Source organism: Ptychodera flava, chromosome 21 (genome assembly GCF_041260155.1).
Source record: "Ptychodera flava strain L36383 chromosome 21, AS_Pfla_20210202, whole genome shotgun sequence".
In the NCBI taxonomy this organism is placed as follows: domain Eukaryota; kingdom Metazoa; phylum Hemichordata; class Enteropneusta; family Ptychoderidae; genus Ptychodera; species Ptychodera flava.
This window is the reverse complement of record NC_091948.1, coordinates 22465243-22481678: the sequence shown is the minus strand read 5'-3', so window position 1 is coordinate 22481678 and position 16436 is coordinate 22465243. Positions and strand designations below refer to the sequence as shown.

The window sequence follows — 16436 nt, the reverse complement described above, 5'->3', positions numbered from 1 at the left end:
AACACAAAAAGAGCGTAGACAGCAGCTACATGATGTGTGGGTCTGCCATTGCAAGCAAGCGATTGTTCTCTAGCCAAGATATCGCTGAGGGCGCTTGACCCGAACTAAATTCATACCTTGTATATGACGTGTAAACGTGAGATCGCTTAGATCGCTGATAAGGAATATTTACAGAACGACTAATCAGATTCCCTCAGGTTTAAAAAAATACACGTGTAAACCCACCTTATAGAGCCTAGCCTATAGCCTCTTGACTCTTTATTTATTTTACATCCCATTACAAGGACGCTTTAAATACACATCTTGTAATTAATTAGTCAACACAACTAATTATGCTAATCCGTGGACTTATCAAGGGTTGGTCAACATTGCAAATATAGAGATGTGAATGAAAACGGTACCTTTCCTATCTTTCGCGATGTTGACCAACCGGTAAAATCCCTGATAAGTCCTCGGATTAGCATAATTAGTTGTGTTGACTAATTAATTACAACATGTGTGTATGTGAGATATACGTCCTTGTACAGTCCGGGTCAGCTCCAAAATTGGAGACTCATTATGATAATGTATTCCGGCATTCAGCCAATCATCGACCAGATTACATCATTAATAAAGTACGGGTCACGCTGTGTCACAAATTACCCACCAAGTGTGATCGGCAGTTTTGGGCCGCTTATTAAGCCCCTGTCTTGTGAATTTCGACGAATTTCGACAGTCAACATAATCCACGTGTTCTGCAGAAGGTCATGTCCATAAGGAGTCCGATTAGTGAACAAATATTCGAAATATTGACGATTCATTTCTACCCCAAGTTTATCGATTTCGCTCAAGTACCGAGAATCATTTTGCGGATGTTCGTCATCTCTATTAGAAATACTGTTATAAAGGTTATTTGTGTAGGTACGCGTATAACATTTTGCAAGAAAGAAGAGCAATGTCAGAGCTTTAGAATGATACCTGTTTTGTAGTTGTCAAACGCAGACTAAAAATGGTACGCGATTTTTGAAAATGTGTTGACAGAGTGGCCACACAACTGTTCCCCATACGGTAGAATTTGTATCGCTGCCATCTCCGACACAAATGGGGTATTCTGAACGATCTGTGTAGGTACACGATTTATATTTCGCAGGACTTCAAGCCAGAGTCTAGGAATCACAGCGATATATGGGGTTTGGTTGTCTTAGCCAGAATAAAACTGGTACGCGATTTTGAAATTGTGTTTTGACAGAGTGGCCACACAACTGTTCGACATTATGACAGAATACGGCGCGGGAGTTCGACACAGTATGGCGTACGTAACGAAGGACGCATGTGGAGGTTGCCAGGAAATACAATTTTTACTGATGGCGCGCTGGCCGCTGATTGGCTAATGAAAGGGGGAAACTATTATGGTATAGCGCTCCAATTTTGGAGCTGACCCGGACTGTTGTAGGCTAATGGGGTGTAAAATAAATAAAGAGTCACAGAGGCTAGGTTAGGTTATATAACCATTTATTTTATTTACTGCGATCAGTCAGAGCATGAAGAAAAGGAGAGAAAATGATAGAGAAAACTGAGAAAAACTCAATAATAAGCTTATTAATAGTGATTGGGCCGCATGTGGTTGCGCTTCCCTTGAACATCGGTGTACAAAAATAGATTCATCGTTTCAGAATACGTGAAAGCGAGGCTGTTAGGTTAGTGTTCAACGCATGCGCATTTTCCCTCTTATCGAACCCAAATCAACAACTAAGATTTGTTTACAGCTTGCCAGCAAGCTTGAGGCACTGTTTGTTCTCAGATATGGCTGAAAAGAAGAACTTTGCTGCTGTCCTCCGCGAGAAGGGTGATCTTAGACTGGTAAGTTGCCCTTTAAGTTTATTTATGTTTATATTTGAAATGGTGGACACCATGCATATATGATATACAGTGTACTATGTACCTTAATTTTCCACAATATCCGCTCTCGCTAACTGTGACCTTGCTCCTAGCGTTCTTGACTCTGCTGACAAAGTACGTAAATGTTATTCCCAGATTTCGGTATACCATCGAGAATGTTAGAGTATTCATGTTCTCGCGTACATAAAGACCGTTTTCGAAATTTCGCAAACTTGCGAGGTCATTTGTAATGACGTCATGAGGGGGCTTGAAACTTAGCAGACGTAAACTTGTGTACAATGAAAGTGACATCTATGACGTAGTCGTGAAATCCTTAGCACTTTTCCCTTTGAGTCCTGCAAGTGGTCTTTTTTTACATAATACGAAAAACACCAGGCGATCTACATAGCACTAGTGCATAGATTGCCCCTCCCACTTGACCGCCATGTTTGAACCTTGATACATTGTTTTGCTCCGCATGGCAGGGCTGTGTGTTACCGGCGTTATACGGCCTCCCACCACAGTGGTGGGAAGCCGTATAACGCCGGTAACACACAGCCCTGCCATGCAGAGCTAGATATTGTTGTGCACCTGGGACAATAATACTCAATGACCTCGAGGTCACGTCCTTCGTGCTTCACAATACATCAAAGCCTAAAGCCTGCTCAAAGTCAAACATCTTCCCATTCCCTGACACACAGTAAAGAGTGGACAAAAGCATTTGGTTTCAGAGACAATTAGTCATTAATTAATTAATTAATTCAGCTATTTGCGTGGTAACACAATATTTTCTTTTTATACAAATTACTAGCTGTGAAAATGTGACTATCTTTGGCAGGGTATGCTGAGTCTATGCGGGTCATCGAAAGGTCAAACCTGTGACGGGGTTGACCTTTTGATGACTTTAGGCTAAGTCTATGCGGGTCATCAAAATGTCAACCTCATGGCGGGGTTGACCTATTCATGACCCAGGGCAATATATGATAGACACAGCCTACCCCACCACAGATAGCTGCGTTTGAACATTTCCACAGCTAAGAAATTACAAGCAAAGGGAGCTACTTGTGATGGCGCATGAGATAGATTTAAGTTTTGGTCAGAATGGTATTTACAAACTATTTTCAGTTCCAAACTTGTGTATTTTTATAGTTAATGTGGCATTCATATCTCATGTACATATATCCCTTTGAATCAAGTGCTAATTATGATATAAACAACATTGTCTCATGTTCTTTCTAAACAAGTTTACACTGTAACACAGTATACTGTTTTTCATTGTTCTCTATGATGCAGGAGGAAACTGATATTCCAAGCCCTAGTCAAAATGGTAGGCGTGATTTTTATTCCAATTTTTAAAGTTTAATACTTTGTGATGATGCCATATGTACTAAAGATGATTTGTATAAATAGCATACCCTGGAGAGTACCTTAAAATGCTCAGAAACAATACCCCCCCCCCCCTTTCCACTTTGTGTGGTTCTTTGCAGGTCAGATCAGATGTCGTACTTCTGTGAATGTTCCACTTCATGACTTAAATAAAAATTTGAAGTCTGATGAATGTTGTACTTAAATAAAAATTTGAAGTCTGATCAATGTTGAAAACATGGCATTTTGAAAAGATTGTACTGTGAAATATTGTGCACTATTTTTAACAAGACCCAAAGTTTCAAAATGATGTGTTTTTTTTGCATTCATGATTGTTATGTGTACGTCTTACATTGACCAAAGTAGGTATCATTGATTGAGATTCAGTGGTACTGAAGTCTACTAATTTCTTACCATATTCCAGAGGTGATGATAGCTATGGATTCTGTTGGTATATGCGGATCTGACGTCCACTACTGGACGCATGGAGAGATTGGGGATTTTATTGTCAAGGCCCCCATGATCCTGGGTCATGAATCTAGTGGCATTGTGACAGCACTAGGAGAAGGAGTGAAGAACTTGAAAATTGGTGAGATATGAGTTTTGATTATTGTTTCTTTTTTTATCCATCCACCCCATTTTCCTGTTTAGAGTTCCAACTTTGCCACAGAAGATAATGGGATTGGGCCAAACCATGGAGGTGAAAGGGGTAGAAGGAGATTTGTTAATTTATGTGTCTCAGTTTTCTGAGAGCCGACAGTAACATACATCTATTATTTGAAATATACCAATGGAAGAGTAGTTTCTTTTTTCAGGAATTGTGTTGTTAAAGGTATGGAAATCGATCCCAGGGCCTAGGAGTGGCACATGTAAAACAGTGTGTATCTTTGCGTCAGAGGTGGAATAAACTATGAGTGAATATATTTATCCAGGAAATCTTAATCCCGACTGCTATGTTTGTACGCATATAGAGCCAGCCAACGTTAGGGACACAAAAAACAACACGGGGAACAAACAGGCAGTGGCTTTGAACAAAATCAATGTTCCCGGTACTTCACCGATATTCGTAGCTTGACGCACTTTGAACATAGCTCGTAACAAGGGACAGAGGAAAGCCCATGGAACTACATGTACAACTATAACAGCCACTCATGTAGTTGGTGCACAGTGGAGATTTTTTGGATCAACAACTTTGACGGATGATGGACTGACCTTTCCCACTGCAAGCCAATTATTATCTTACTCGATTCAGCAGAAAATTTTCGTATTGACTGTTGACGCGGTGTTTACAGTTGTTACGTGGTGGCAAATCCTAGTCGAATCGACGACTGCTGCGTAAACAGTCACTGAATAAACTGTGCACGCATTTACGAGCACTGGATATTTTTACCGTTTTTAATCGAAAACCATCCGTATACGCTTATGACAGTGACAAAAACAACACAAGGAATCTGGCGTACATTGTTACTGAATTACTTTGACCAAAAAATTCACCTAAATTCCGAACGATGATCATACAGAACTCTGCAGGTTTCCGGACTAAACGACCCCAAACCGACCGGATCTCAGTCAAATGTACCGGGCTCGACGTCTACTCTGTCAGCGTCAACTCAAACTTTCATTCCAGACAACTTTACCCAACAAACTGGCAATATACTAAATTTACGTTGAAAAAAATTCAAACTGTGTATCGTTTTGAAAGAAATCTTACCGGGGCCACGGAGCAAATTAAAAAGCCAACAAACCCGAACAGAAACATTGGAATGATCATTAGTGTGCAAGGTCGCTGTATTATATGTCAGGGTAAAAAACTTCTAGTTTTTTAAGGACGGTGCAAAAGGCGGGGCTGAATTAGACAAGATTACGACCAATGTGTTACCGCCGATGGTACATAACATACTGTTGATAGCAGGTATTTCGGTGTCAAGTGATAAACACGATTCCTAATATACCATGGCTGTTGATTTGAACTGCCTCCGATCGAAAATTGTCAATACAAAGACATGATGTCAATAATTTTGCGAGATTATAAGTACCCGCTGTCTTCTCGCCAAATAGCTGCCATCAAGAAGCAATTGACCACAGAACACCTGCTTGCTCATCTTATACACAACGTGTAAAAATGGGTTGTTCCTGCTGAGAAATACGACAGCAAATATTGCAATGTGAATTTCTTACTATCTTCCTCGCAATGATTTTTTCATCTGTGTCGACTCTATTTTATCATGGTTACTGGACCATTTCTGGCGATTTTTACTGACAAAGAATCAGTTCACACTTATCGTGGGAACACATTGCAAACACGTTCAAAAAATTTTCATCACATGAAAGATTACCGTAATCCCCGTTCCAAAGATGTAGGAAATGTATAATTGGTTGTTTATCATGAACAATCCCGAACTGCAGCCTCTAAATACAAAATGATTTTTCTTCTTAACAACAACTGTTCCCGACAACTTTACAATCGCACTCCGGTCATCACATGACGGTTGTAACCGTATATGTGCTGCCGCCAATGGAGAATCAAAAAATCAAAAGTCAAAAAGTATAGAAAATCATATCAATATCCAAGCAATGTAAAACAGATTAATTTTGATAAGGTCAATTTATTGTATATTATAAAAAATCTCCAGGCCACTCGGAACATCGTAAGATTATGATCTCACTCGTTCGAATACTACACTCACACGGTAGGGTAAAACGGGGAACTCAGATCGTTATATACTGCTTCCGCCAAGCGAATCCGCTTAGCTAAAGATGGTAAAATGACCATAATTATTATTGCTAATCTCTGTAAATTTTGCCGACTATTCGTTAGTAGTTGTCGAATTTCTTGAGTTTGTCCGAAAACTATTTTAGTGAATGACGTAAGGTTCAAGACATGTGAGTGCGAACGCAATATCGATATCGGGAAAGCAAAATCAGTCACAGACAATTGAGGAAGAACATAAGAGTCTTTTACATGTACTCTGCGAATTAAATGAATCCTAGGTTACTATGAAAGTACAAAAGGTAATGTTGTGCCCTGGGTGGGAAAGAATAATTGATCAAAAAAAAGGTCAGATAATATTAGAGCAATTTAGTAAAAAACAAGCTCAGAAAAACGTGTAGAGAAGAATGACATCACGGCGATCTTCAGACCTTTCATCATGTTTCAGTCTGAATGTCAACATTTGATGCTATAATCTATTTCAAGTGTCTCTTTTTGGTCAAATCCGACAGAGATGAGTCAATCGCGATTTAGTTTCATCGCCCCTACCCGACAGGAAATAGTGCAGCTCATGGGCACCTGCATAATCGTGGCATGAACGTATCCAATGGGCGTCCACTGCCTCGGCCATTGACCATGCATCGCCAGCAAACAACGGTTTTAGACGTCACGAGAGCATTCTTTTCGCACTCTGTGAGCGGTTGAGTGATTTGGGTAGGCAATTGGATTTGGATCGGACTCGAGTTGATTTCGGCCGAAAACAGTCAGAAAAGTAGTTTTTCGTGCTCCGTCCATATTGTATCCGCATGTTGCCGGTTTTGTCCATGGCAATCAGCAGAGCCGTGGTGGGAGGCCGTATAACGCCGGGAACACACGGCATAGTACACAGGGCTAGGCCACTATGTACTTCCAAAAGAGACCTATCATAAAATATCGTACTGCAGGTCAACATACACATCACCCATTCATAGGCCTACAGGTACACAGATCAACAAACAAACAGGGAGAGGCAATCTGCTTGAAACCATGAAGCAGTCCATTTGTGTCTGAACTCATCTGAGACTCGTGTTCAGCATGGATGTAAAAAATAGACCGTTGGTCAAGTATTTTGCTCAGTGGTAAGAATCGTTTATTCATTGTTGACATCGTAATCGATCCGATGTACACAACAAATGTTTGATCGTTTGCACCTTTTCGCGTCCCCTCGTGATTGGCAGCTGTTTGAATGCTTTCATCTATTGTTCTGTGGACGCTTTGAACACAACATCGAAGCAGTTTTGGCATCAAAAATCAACTTAAAATGGAAAAAATGAGAGAATTTCACCAACAAGGTGATGCAACAAGTATTCACAAAACGTAATATGTTGGAACAGTGCTTTAATTTACACCATGGTTGTTGAAAGCTCCAGATTTTCGGGAGCATTCGTTGACGCTGTTACCATACGCCACTCATATTGGATTATGAATGCCCAGGGAGATAGGGGGTATTTATAGGCTCCCCCTGCCTTTAAGCGTGCATGTTGGAACAGTGACTTGAACGTTTGTCAATCTGGTTTGTGAGATGCAATAACATATAGAATACTAATGACTGTCAAAAGATGATAATATTTTGAAATGCCCATATGAACTGTATGTACTTTCTGTTGTCGCGTCTGATATTTCTCTATTGAAAGTTCATTCTGAAAGGATGAATGAATCATATAATATAGTACAGTTTTTAGCTCATTTTGGTGTATGGATAAATACCAAAAAGAGCTTATATGGTGAGTCGATGGCGTCTGTATGTATGTATGTATGTTAGTATGTGCAGATATATGTCTGTCCAACACAAAACTCCCAAACCGCCGCAATTACCATCTTAGTATTTGGTATACAGGTTGACCCAGGGGTTGAGATGTGAATTTGTTCAAATGAACATGTCAGTGTCAAAAATATGCGATTGAGTAAGAAAAAGGGAAAATTCTGCAAATGTGTGGGAGTGGTGGTATAAACTGAAACAGCCTACACATCTAAGTGAGAGGCTCTATGACCCATGACCTCATGAGCGTATATTGTATGCAGTGTACCTTCTGTGTCTGGGAGTGATGGCAATAACTGAATTTATAGCCTACACACTGAGTCATTTCCTGTTATTGTTCATGAACTGTTACATATTGGCGGACCTCAAATTAAGAGGGACTGTGTTGAAACATTCCCATGCTATGCGTGTTCCTAAAATTGACCTCCAGTACCTAACATTTTAGACCTTATTTACTTTTGTCATTCTTGTTTTTCTGGTTTAAATATTTCTTGAATGAACCAATTCAAACCAAATATGAGCACACTGTCCTTGATGGTATTTTTGTCATTTTCCGAGTGAGTCTGTATATAGAATTGCCTACTTATGTGGTGGCCACACTTAACTATTTTGAGGAGTTTACATGTATCAGTACGGGTCATTTCCAAAATTGGCGATGCTATACCATAATATTTTTTCCTATCATTAGCAAATCAGCGGCCAGCGTGCTATCACTAAAAATTGTATTTCCTAGCAACCTTCACACGCGTCCATGGTTACGTACGCCATACTGTGTTTCACTCTATCTCCCCCGCTGCACCATTCACATAACTTTTCTGTGTATTATCATAGCTCTGTGTCAAAAATATTGTCAGTTGTGAAAGAGGGGTTTTGCCAAAACACTTGGCGTTGCACATTTCATTGGAATACGGATGTCGTTTGCGAAATAACAATTAATCACGCTGTAATCTGTCATAATGTAGAACAGTTGTGTGGCCACTCTGTCACATCAGCAAACATTTTCAAAATCGCACCAATTTTAGTCTGTCTCAGACAACCAAATCCCATATCATTAGGGGAAAGCTCCATTAACTTAGGAATACCCCACTTCCGTAGAGGATCAATTTCATAGACCTGCCTTTCCTACAATGGCACTACAATGGCACCAGCTGGATTAGATAAACATAACAACGGAACATTCACACCTTGGGGGATTAAAAGTCTTCTGTTTGTCACCCGAGTTGGTCAGGCAAGGACTCGGGTTTCAGGTACCATGCAAGTTAATGCAGTCTCCCCCTAATGTATTGCTGTGATTCCCGGACTCTGGCCTGAAGTCCAGCCAAATATAAATTGGTACCTTCGCAGATCATTCAGAAAACCCCATTTGTATTGGAGATGGCAGTGATCAAAAATTCTACCTATTCTGTCAAAATGTTGCACAGTTGTGTTGCCACTCTGTCAATTCACATTTTCAAAATCGTGTTCCATTTTTAGTCTGGCTCAGACAACCAAATCCCATATATTACTGTGATCCCAGGACTCTGGCCTGAAGTCCCGCGAAATATAAATCATGTAGCTACACAGAATGTCAGAAAACCCCATTTGTATTGGAGATAGCAGCGATCAAAAATTTTACTGTATTCTCTCATAATGTTGAACAGTTTTGAGGCCTCTCTGTCAACACATTTTCAAAATCGGGTACTATTTTTAGTCTGCGTCAGACAACCACAACATAGATATCATTTTAAAGCTCTGACATTGCTCTTACTTCTTGCAAAGTGCCATAAGTGTACCTACACAAATGAAGTTGAAAACGGTATTTCTAATAGAGGTGACGAACGTCTATAAAATGATTCTCGGTATTTGAGAGAAATCGATAAACTAGGAGTAGAAATGAATCGTAAATATTTTGAATATTTTTTCATCTATCGGACTCGTCTTAGCCATGATATTCTGCAGAACATGTGGATTATGGTGACAGTCGAAATTTGTCGAAATTCATAAGACAGAAGCTTAATAAGTGGCCAAAAACTGCAAATCACACTTGGCGCGTAGTTTGTGACATGGCGTGACCTGTACTTTACTAATGACGTCATCTGGTCGATGATTGGTTAAAAGTCGGAATATATTATCATAATGAGTGGCCAATTTTGGAAATGACCCGGACTATGTATCTCTGCTTGCAATAACTATCAGTAGATGAACTGTATTAGTCATCTGGTGATGCCAGATTTCTCGGAATGTCATTGCCAGACTACTGTGCCTCTTTATTTCCTTCATGCTTATTCCCAGTGGTCTCTTTTCATTCCAGGTGATCGTGTCGCCATAGAACCTGGAGTGCCATGCAGGATGTGTGAGTTCTGTAAAGGTGGCAGGTACAACCTCTGTCCAGACATCGTGTTCTGTGCCACACCCCCTGTGCATGGATCGCTCGCCACTTACTACTGCCACGCTGCTGACTTCTGTTACAAGTAAGATCTTTTGTACCAAGAGGAAATTGCCATTTTGGCTTCTCTCCCCTCCCATTCACAGTCAGTTCACAACATTTAACCCTTTCACCCCCAGTTCCCTGTATACAGGTCCAACTTTACCATAGAAACAATGGATTTGGGACAAACCATGGTGGTGAAAGGGTTAAGGACAAGTTAGGCCCCCATTAGACTTGGTTCAAGTGTGTGATTTGTGAATGTTTGAGTGGAGTGAACGCAATGATTTGTATTTTGCTCTCATGTGAACGTGCGCGCGAGTGGAGTGGACACTATACAGGGGAGTTTAACCCGGAATCACAGACTTGGCTTTCTTGCAGGGTTTGCGTTGCTATGAATTATTCATGAGATGGCGTTTTTTTTATTTATTTATATATTATTCATAAGATGATCCCAAGTGAGACGTGCATAAAACTCACATGGCGTTGTTGACAAAATGTTGAGTGCGATCACTCCCACAAAAGTCAGCACGACCTTTGTTGTATCACCGAAAACGCGTGAAAATATCTGTGTTGTTTGTGGGGCCCACATTGCAAAATGCGATAATCTTCGCCGGTTATTCAAGGATGGAAAGACGTTGTCAAGCGGCTTGTTCCGTGCGAAAATCAAAGGCCTGGCAAAAGGGTCCTATTCGACGCCACTAACACTAAATTCATGCGTTCTCCTTGTTGGCCAGAATAATGGCTGGACCTGTCAATCATTTTGTGTTTGCTTGACGTCACTGTGTACACAGTCCGTCTGGCCGCCGGTACTTTGCAAGAAGTCCAAGTCGGTGAATCCGGCATAAACTAACTCACTATACTGCGCAGACTTAAAGGTAACGCATTCAATCGCTGGAAAAACCTGGCCTGGGCAACCAATTCGGAATACATGTAGGTTTGTATGAAATAGGAGAGACACAAGAGAAACTATCATAAATGATTTTATTTTTAAAAATTCACCGACTTGAACCAAGTCTAGGCCCCATAAGAGTGGTTTCCAGTATATACTATTACATGCCTTTGATAATCAGTGCAGGTAGTACAATGCCTGTTATTGTATATTATGATTTTATGGGCATGTGGTGTACCAGTATCCAGTTTTGTCTCTTCTAAGCCAATATTGACAACATGGCATACATACTTTTACTGTGTTGCTGGCAGGATCTCATTTAATGCTACAATATTATGTTACATGCATAAATGGATGGTTTGGTTCGGGATGTTGATTGCAAAATGTAAAGCGTATCATTTGTCTTCGGTATAATGTCAAGATTTGAAAATTTGTGTATGAATGGTGCTATGCTTAGGGGTTTCACTTTTAGCTCAGATAGTGTACAGTTATCATCTTTCCACAGACTTCCTGATCATGTGACCTTGGAGGAAGGAGCCCTGCTGGAGCCCTTGTCAGTTGGCGTGCATGCTTGTCGCAGAGCTGGTGTAACCTTGGGAAGTAAAGTCCTTGTGTGTGGTGCTGGTAAGGGAGTTCATGATCATCATTGTAAATTTTATCAAGGCAGAATATATCAGCTAGGGATGTGTATAATCCTTTGCTTGTCTGTAGACTTAAAGATCTGTCACTCTAGGGGGGCTCTTTACGCTCGTAAGAGGGGGAGCATAGACAGCACCCTCAAGCAACGGATCTTTCAGTCTATAGCTTGTCCCCTGCTTGTATCGACTCATTTTGAAACCTTAAGGGAAAACATAGTTTTCACCATCTTTGTTTTGTGAGAATCCAATAATATACAATGGGTATGACAGTAATTTTGAATTTCAAACAACATTGAATTCAAGGTACATGTGATTATCATCTCTAATCTGAAAATTTGCATCATTGACGCTTTTTTCTCTTGATTATGAAAAGGGAGCAGTTCACAGTTTTCTGGAGCGACGTTTAAACAAACTTGTACATTTTCATCTTTGAGTGTTACCTTAAAATGTGTAGCGTCTTCTTCAAAACTTCAAACTTTGACTCTAGGACCCTCAGGTGTCATCTTAGAAGTTGGCTTTGGATTTTACATCTACATATTGGCATACACGGCACATTTGAAATAATAATGCTCAATTCTCGGCTTTCCAGGACCGATTGGATTGGTTAATCTCCTTACAGCCAAGGCAATGGGAGCTGCTGAAGTTGCCATGACAGGTGAGTATTATCAAGGGACAGTAACCAGATATGAGAAGTAATGAGAGATATAGAAAAAACATCACTTTTCCGTGTACACCTTTCAGCAAATGCCTTTGTGAATCGTAATACTTGAACATTATTAACTTTTAACATTTTTGTTCACCTAAAACCTTTACACTTTTATTCGCAACAGGGTAGGGGTGATACCTGAAATATTGAGTGCGAAAAATTGAAAAACAAAACTCTTTAGGGCATAAATGAATTGTATTGGTCACAGACATTGATACTGTGGTACCAAATGCGTTCCCTCATGTACATGTATATAGTTCAACGTGAATAGTATAACTGTAAAAGCTATGATTAGCATTGTCATTTAAAAGCAATCACTGCCATTTGCACATTATTTTTCAATGACGTCATGTGACATAATGGCGGTGCATGCACTTTGTAGTGCAAGGGTGAAGAAATTCAGTTGTTCAAGTTATATCTGACCACAGAGTTTTGTACAGACCAGTTGAATTGCTTTCCTGCCAGTCTGCTAGCACTGTAAATTTTGTGTCACCTTCAAGAAAAAAAATGAACACAGGACCAACAAACTTGGTTGCAGGACCTCTTGATATATCCTCATAGTGGTTCAGGAAATATCATATATTAAATGCAAGGGCTTACGTTGTAGACAAGCATAATAGCTGTGTGTCTACCAAAGTATTTGTTACAACATAATTCTAAAACATGAGTTTCACAGCAACAATTGACAGTTTTAAATCAAAACAAAGTAATTTTGTTGAATTTTTTTTCTTCCTGGTAGACATTGACCAGGGACGTTTGAATGTTGCCAAGAAACTCGGAGCTGACTATCCAATCCTAGCTGACACAAGAGACGGTAAAGAGATGGCCAAGAAGATTGAATCTGCGCTAGGTGCAATGCCTGATATTACCATAGAGTGCAGTGGAGCGCCCTCTAGCGTTCAGACTGGTATCTATGTGAGTATCTCCCATTTAATACCAGCGCTTTCTAATGTTGTTGTTTGACCTCACTTTGCGCATTGCTTGTTATATATTTATAAATGCACTAGAAAGTTGACTTTGTGATAATCACCAGGCTCTTCTTTCTATATGTTGCAGTCGACAAAATCTGGTGGTGTACTGGTCCTGGTTGGCCTTGGCCCTGCTGAGGTGTCTCTGCCAATAGTCAATGCCGCTGTTAGGGAAGTGGACATCAGGGGTATATTCAGATATGCAAATTGGTAAGTGCTCTAGAGAATGGTCATTCTGTACCATCATACCATTACAAGCACGATACTGGTTATTAGTGGTACATTCACACACATGAACTTCTTTCCAGAAAATGTAAGTTTGCTCTCAGTGCAGACATTGTTTATGTATGTACATTTCTCTCATTTTGGAACTAATATGATATCATGGGAAAACAGCTTACAGTGACATAATTGGACTTGGATTTGCAGTTTCTATGGAATGCCCACTCAGTGAGCTTCCACTTTGGATTGTCGTGGGATTGACTTTCACTGTTTCTGCAACTGACATCAACCTCAGAGCTAGCCACAATGATGAGTGACTATGGGATCTACTAAGCTTCTGACTCAAGGGAGCATCCTGCAAACCTTGGTCGATGTTGTTGTTGTTGTAGTAGTAGTATAGTAGTAGTACATGTAGTTATGGGAAATGACTTTGACATTTGTGCTTGCACTTCATTTGTACTTAACATGTTTACCCAAAGTTCATGGTTTCCAATGGCCAAGACCATTGATGCTTTTGAGGTGACAAAAAACTGGATCGGTCCTGATTGTTTTTGTGTCTTATATTGCAGCTATCCCATTGCTCTGGCAATGATAGCATCAGGGAAGGTTGATGTCAAACCGCTGGTGACACATCGGTTTCCCATGGCCAAGACCATAGATGCTTTTGAGACAGCAAAAACTGGAGCTGATGGTGCAATCAAGGTGGTTATCAAAGTGAAAGAATAAACACTGGGGAGGGACAGCCATGTGGAATGAAGCCAGCTGATAGCTTAGCATACAATAAGACTTGCCAAATTATGTGTACTAATGGATTATATGCAGTCCTAATGAGGCATTCTGCATTTGAATTGGTTAATGAGTCAAGATTTTTTCAGGATATGCTTTTGAAAGACTGTTACTTGACTGGCAGTGTCCCCCAACTGCAAATCACCACTTTGGAGGAATCAGTGACTTTTAAATTTGACAAACCATTGATCAAGGTAGTTTTTAATAACTGGTAAAAAGATCCTTGGTTACATGTACACATCCTTTTGAAGAGAATTAATTATTATTTTTTATTTTACAAGTATGCCGCGTCTAACCTCATTCTCAAAACCTTCAAAATCAAATTTATTGTAATCATGTTCATCATGCCTTCATCAGTGAATTTCCAAAACCTCGATGCATTATGGGAAATAATTTGACTATACAGTACTTGCAATAGATTCTTGAACAAAGGCTGACTGGAGAGTTTTTCAAAGCTACAAAACTAGGAGGTAATTCAGAAATTTCTGGAGTGAATCTGAGCTTGCAACCTATTGCACATACCTAGCAGAGAAGTACACTGAAGGAGCAACAGGGTTTAATGTTATTTGAAACAACAAGATAAATCCTTATCACTTTATTACGTCACAGGTATGTAACAGATTCCTGGCCTCAGGTTATCTGCTACTGTAAACTCAGGTGCTTCATTGTATAGGTGTAATATGAAATCTGTAAAGATTTCACTGGTTGGAAAAGATGATGTTTCCATAAACATGGTGTAGATAAATATAAAATGTTGGGATAGATACTTGTGTGGAGATTGTGACGTTACTTTGCATATATGTTGATCTTTCTCTGTGTGTTAAAGGTCTGAGGAAAGATGATATGTAAAAAAAGCAAAATTCACAAGCAGTGCTTCCTATACTCTGTTCATCAGACATACAGTTAACAGAGACACTGAAAACTTCTTACAGACAGTAAACATCTCTGTGTTTTCTATGCATTTCAGAACAAAGTACATTTATCGATATTAAAGGTATGAAATAAAAACAAAAGCAATTTTACAGCTTCTTCATGCATTGCAGTGTTTAATAAACACCGTTCACAAACTAGAAACCTGTCGAAAATATATTGTGAAAGAATGACTCTGGCCCCATAAAAATGCATCTTTCAGACATGCAGCTGCACCTGAGCTGCTAAAAGACAAGCATAGTAGCAAACATCATGCTGTATCAAATAAGAGCATCACTGAATACACAGCATGTATGGATGAAGGCAACACATTTCAACCAAAGGACTATTACTTCTTGCTCTTTTCTTGGTTGTGCAGTGTTGAAAGTGTATTCATCATCATAACAAATTCCTAATTATTCGGCATGGTAGGACAAAAAGTGTATTTCATCCACCACCCATCCAAGCAGTGGCACAATACTTCTCATCAATTGGAAGACATTCTGTGTACTGAAAATCTGTGGGCCAGGCTAGTACAAAATGTCTCTGCATTGCTGTATGTTCCTTCCCCATATCCCTTGTTTTATAGACCTGTGTTCACCATACACAAATGTATTACAAAATTGTACATGTCCAAATAAAATATTAAGGTAAAAATTTTTCCAAGAATTAAAGCATTAAATATTTATACATTAACATTTATGTAAATATTTTTGACATAAAATATCACTGCAGTAAAGAGTTTGAAAATCAGTCAATTAAGTTTGTGTGTTCCTGTCATGATGTGTCCTTTGACACCATTTTTTGCCGTTTCTTCAGCCTTTACAAGTGTGTCTGAGTGTAGTGCTGACAAACCGATAAATTAATTACTCTATATCTTCCTGCAGAGTGCAGAAACCCACAGTGAGATACAGTGGCTCATTTAAGACTGCATGAAACGAATACATATTATAGCCTAAACATGGAACTATGTGTCCATGGGCAGGTGAAAATTTGCCTAACCTAAGAAGGGCAAAACGGTCACCTGCCTCGAGGGTACATAGTCCCTTGTTTGGGCTGTAATGTTTTTATTACAAACCTCACTTACATAGTTCTCGCTCCAAATTTTTTGGTTTCTTTGCAAATGACAATCGTATATTTTATTTCCATGAGAGATGATAAGACGTTAAAATATAGAACAA

The 16436-nt window shown here is 39.6% G+C and overlaps 1 protein-coding gene across 1 annotated transcript; it reads left to right on the top strand.

The window, feature by feature from the left end:
* The first annotated feature begins 1680 nt into the window (after nt 1–1680).
* LOC139121736 (sorbitol dehydrogenase-like) lies at nt 1681–15110 on the top strand. Its single transcript, XM_070686862.1, has 9 exons — nt 1681–1839; nt 3151–3184; nt 3647–3811; nt 10021–10180; nt 11532–11650; nt 12254–12319; nt 13110–13285; nt 13427–13548; nt 14130–15110. The coding sequence occupies exons 1-9, from the start codon at nt 1783–1785 to the stop codon at nt 14284–14286; spliced, it is 1056 nt and encodes a 351-aa protein (XP_070542963.1). The 5' UTR covers nt 1681–1782; the 3' UTR covers nt 14287–15110.
* The last annotated feature ends 1326 nt before the right edge of the window (nt 15111–16436 follow it).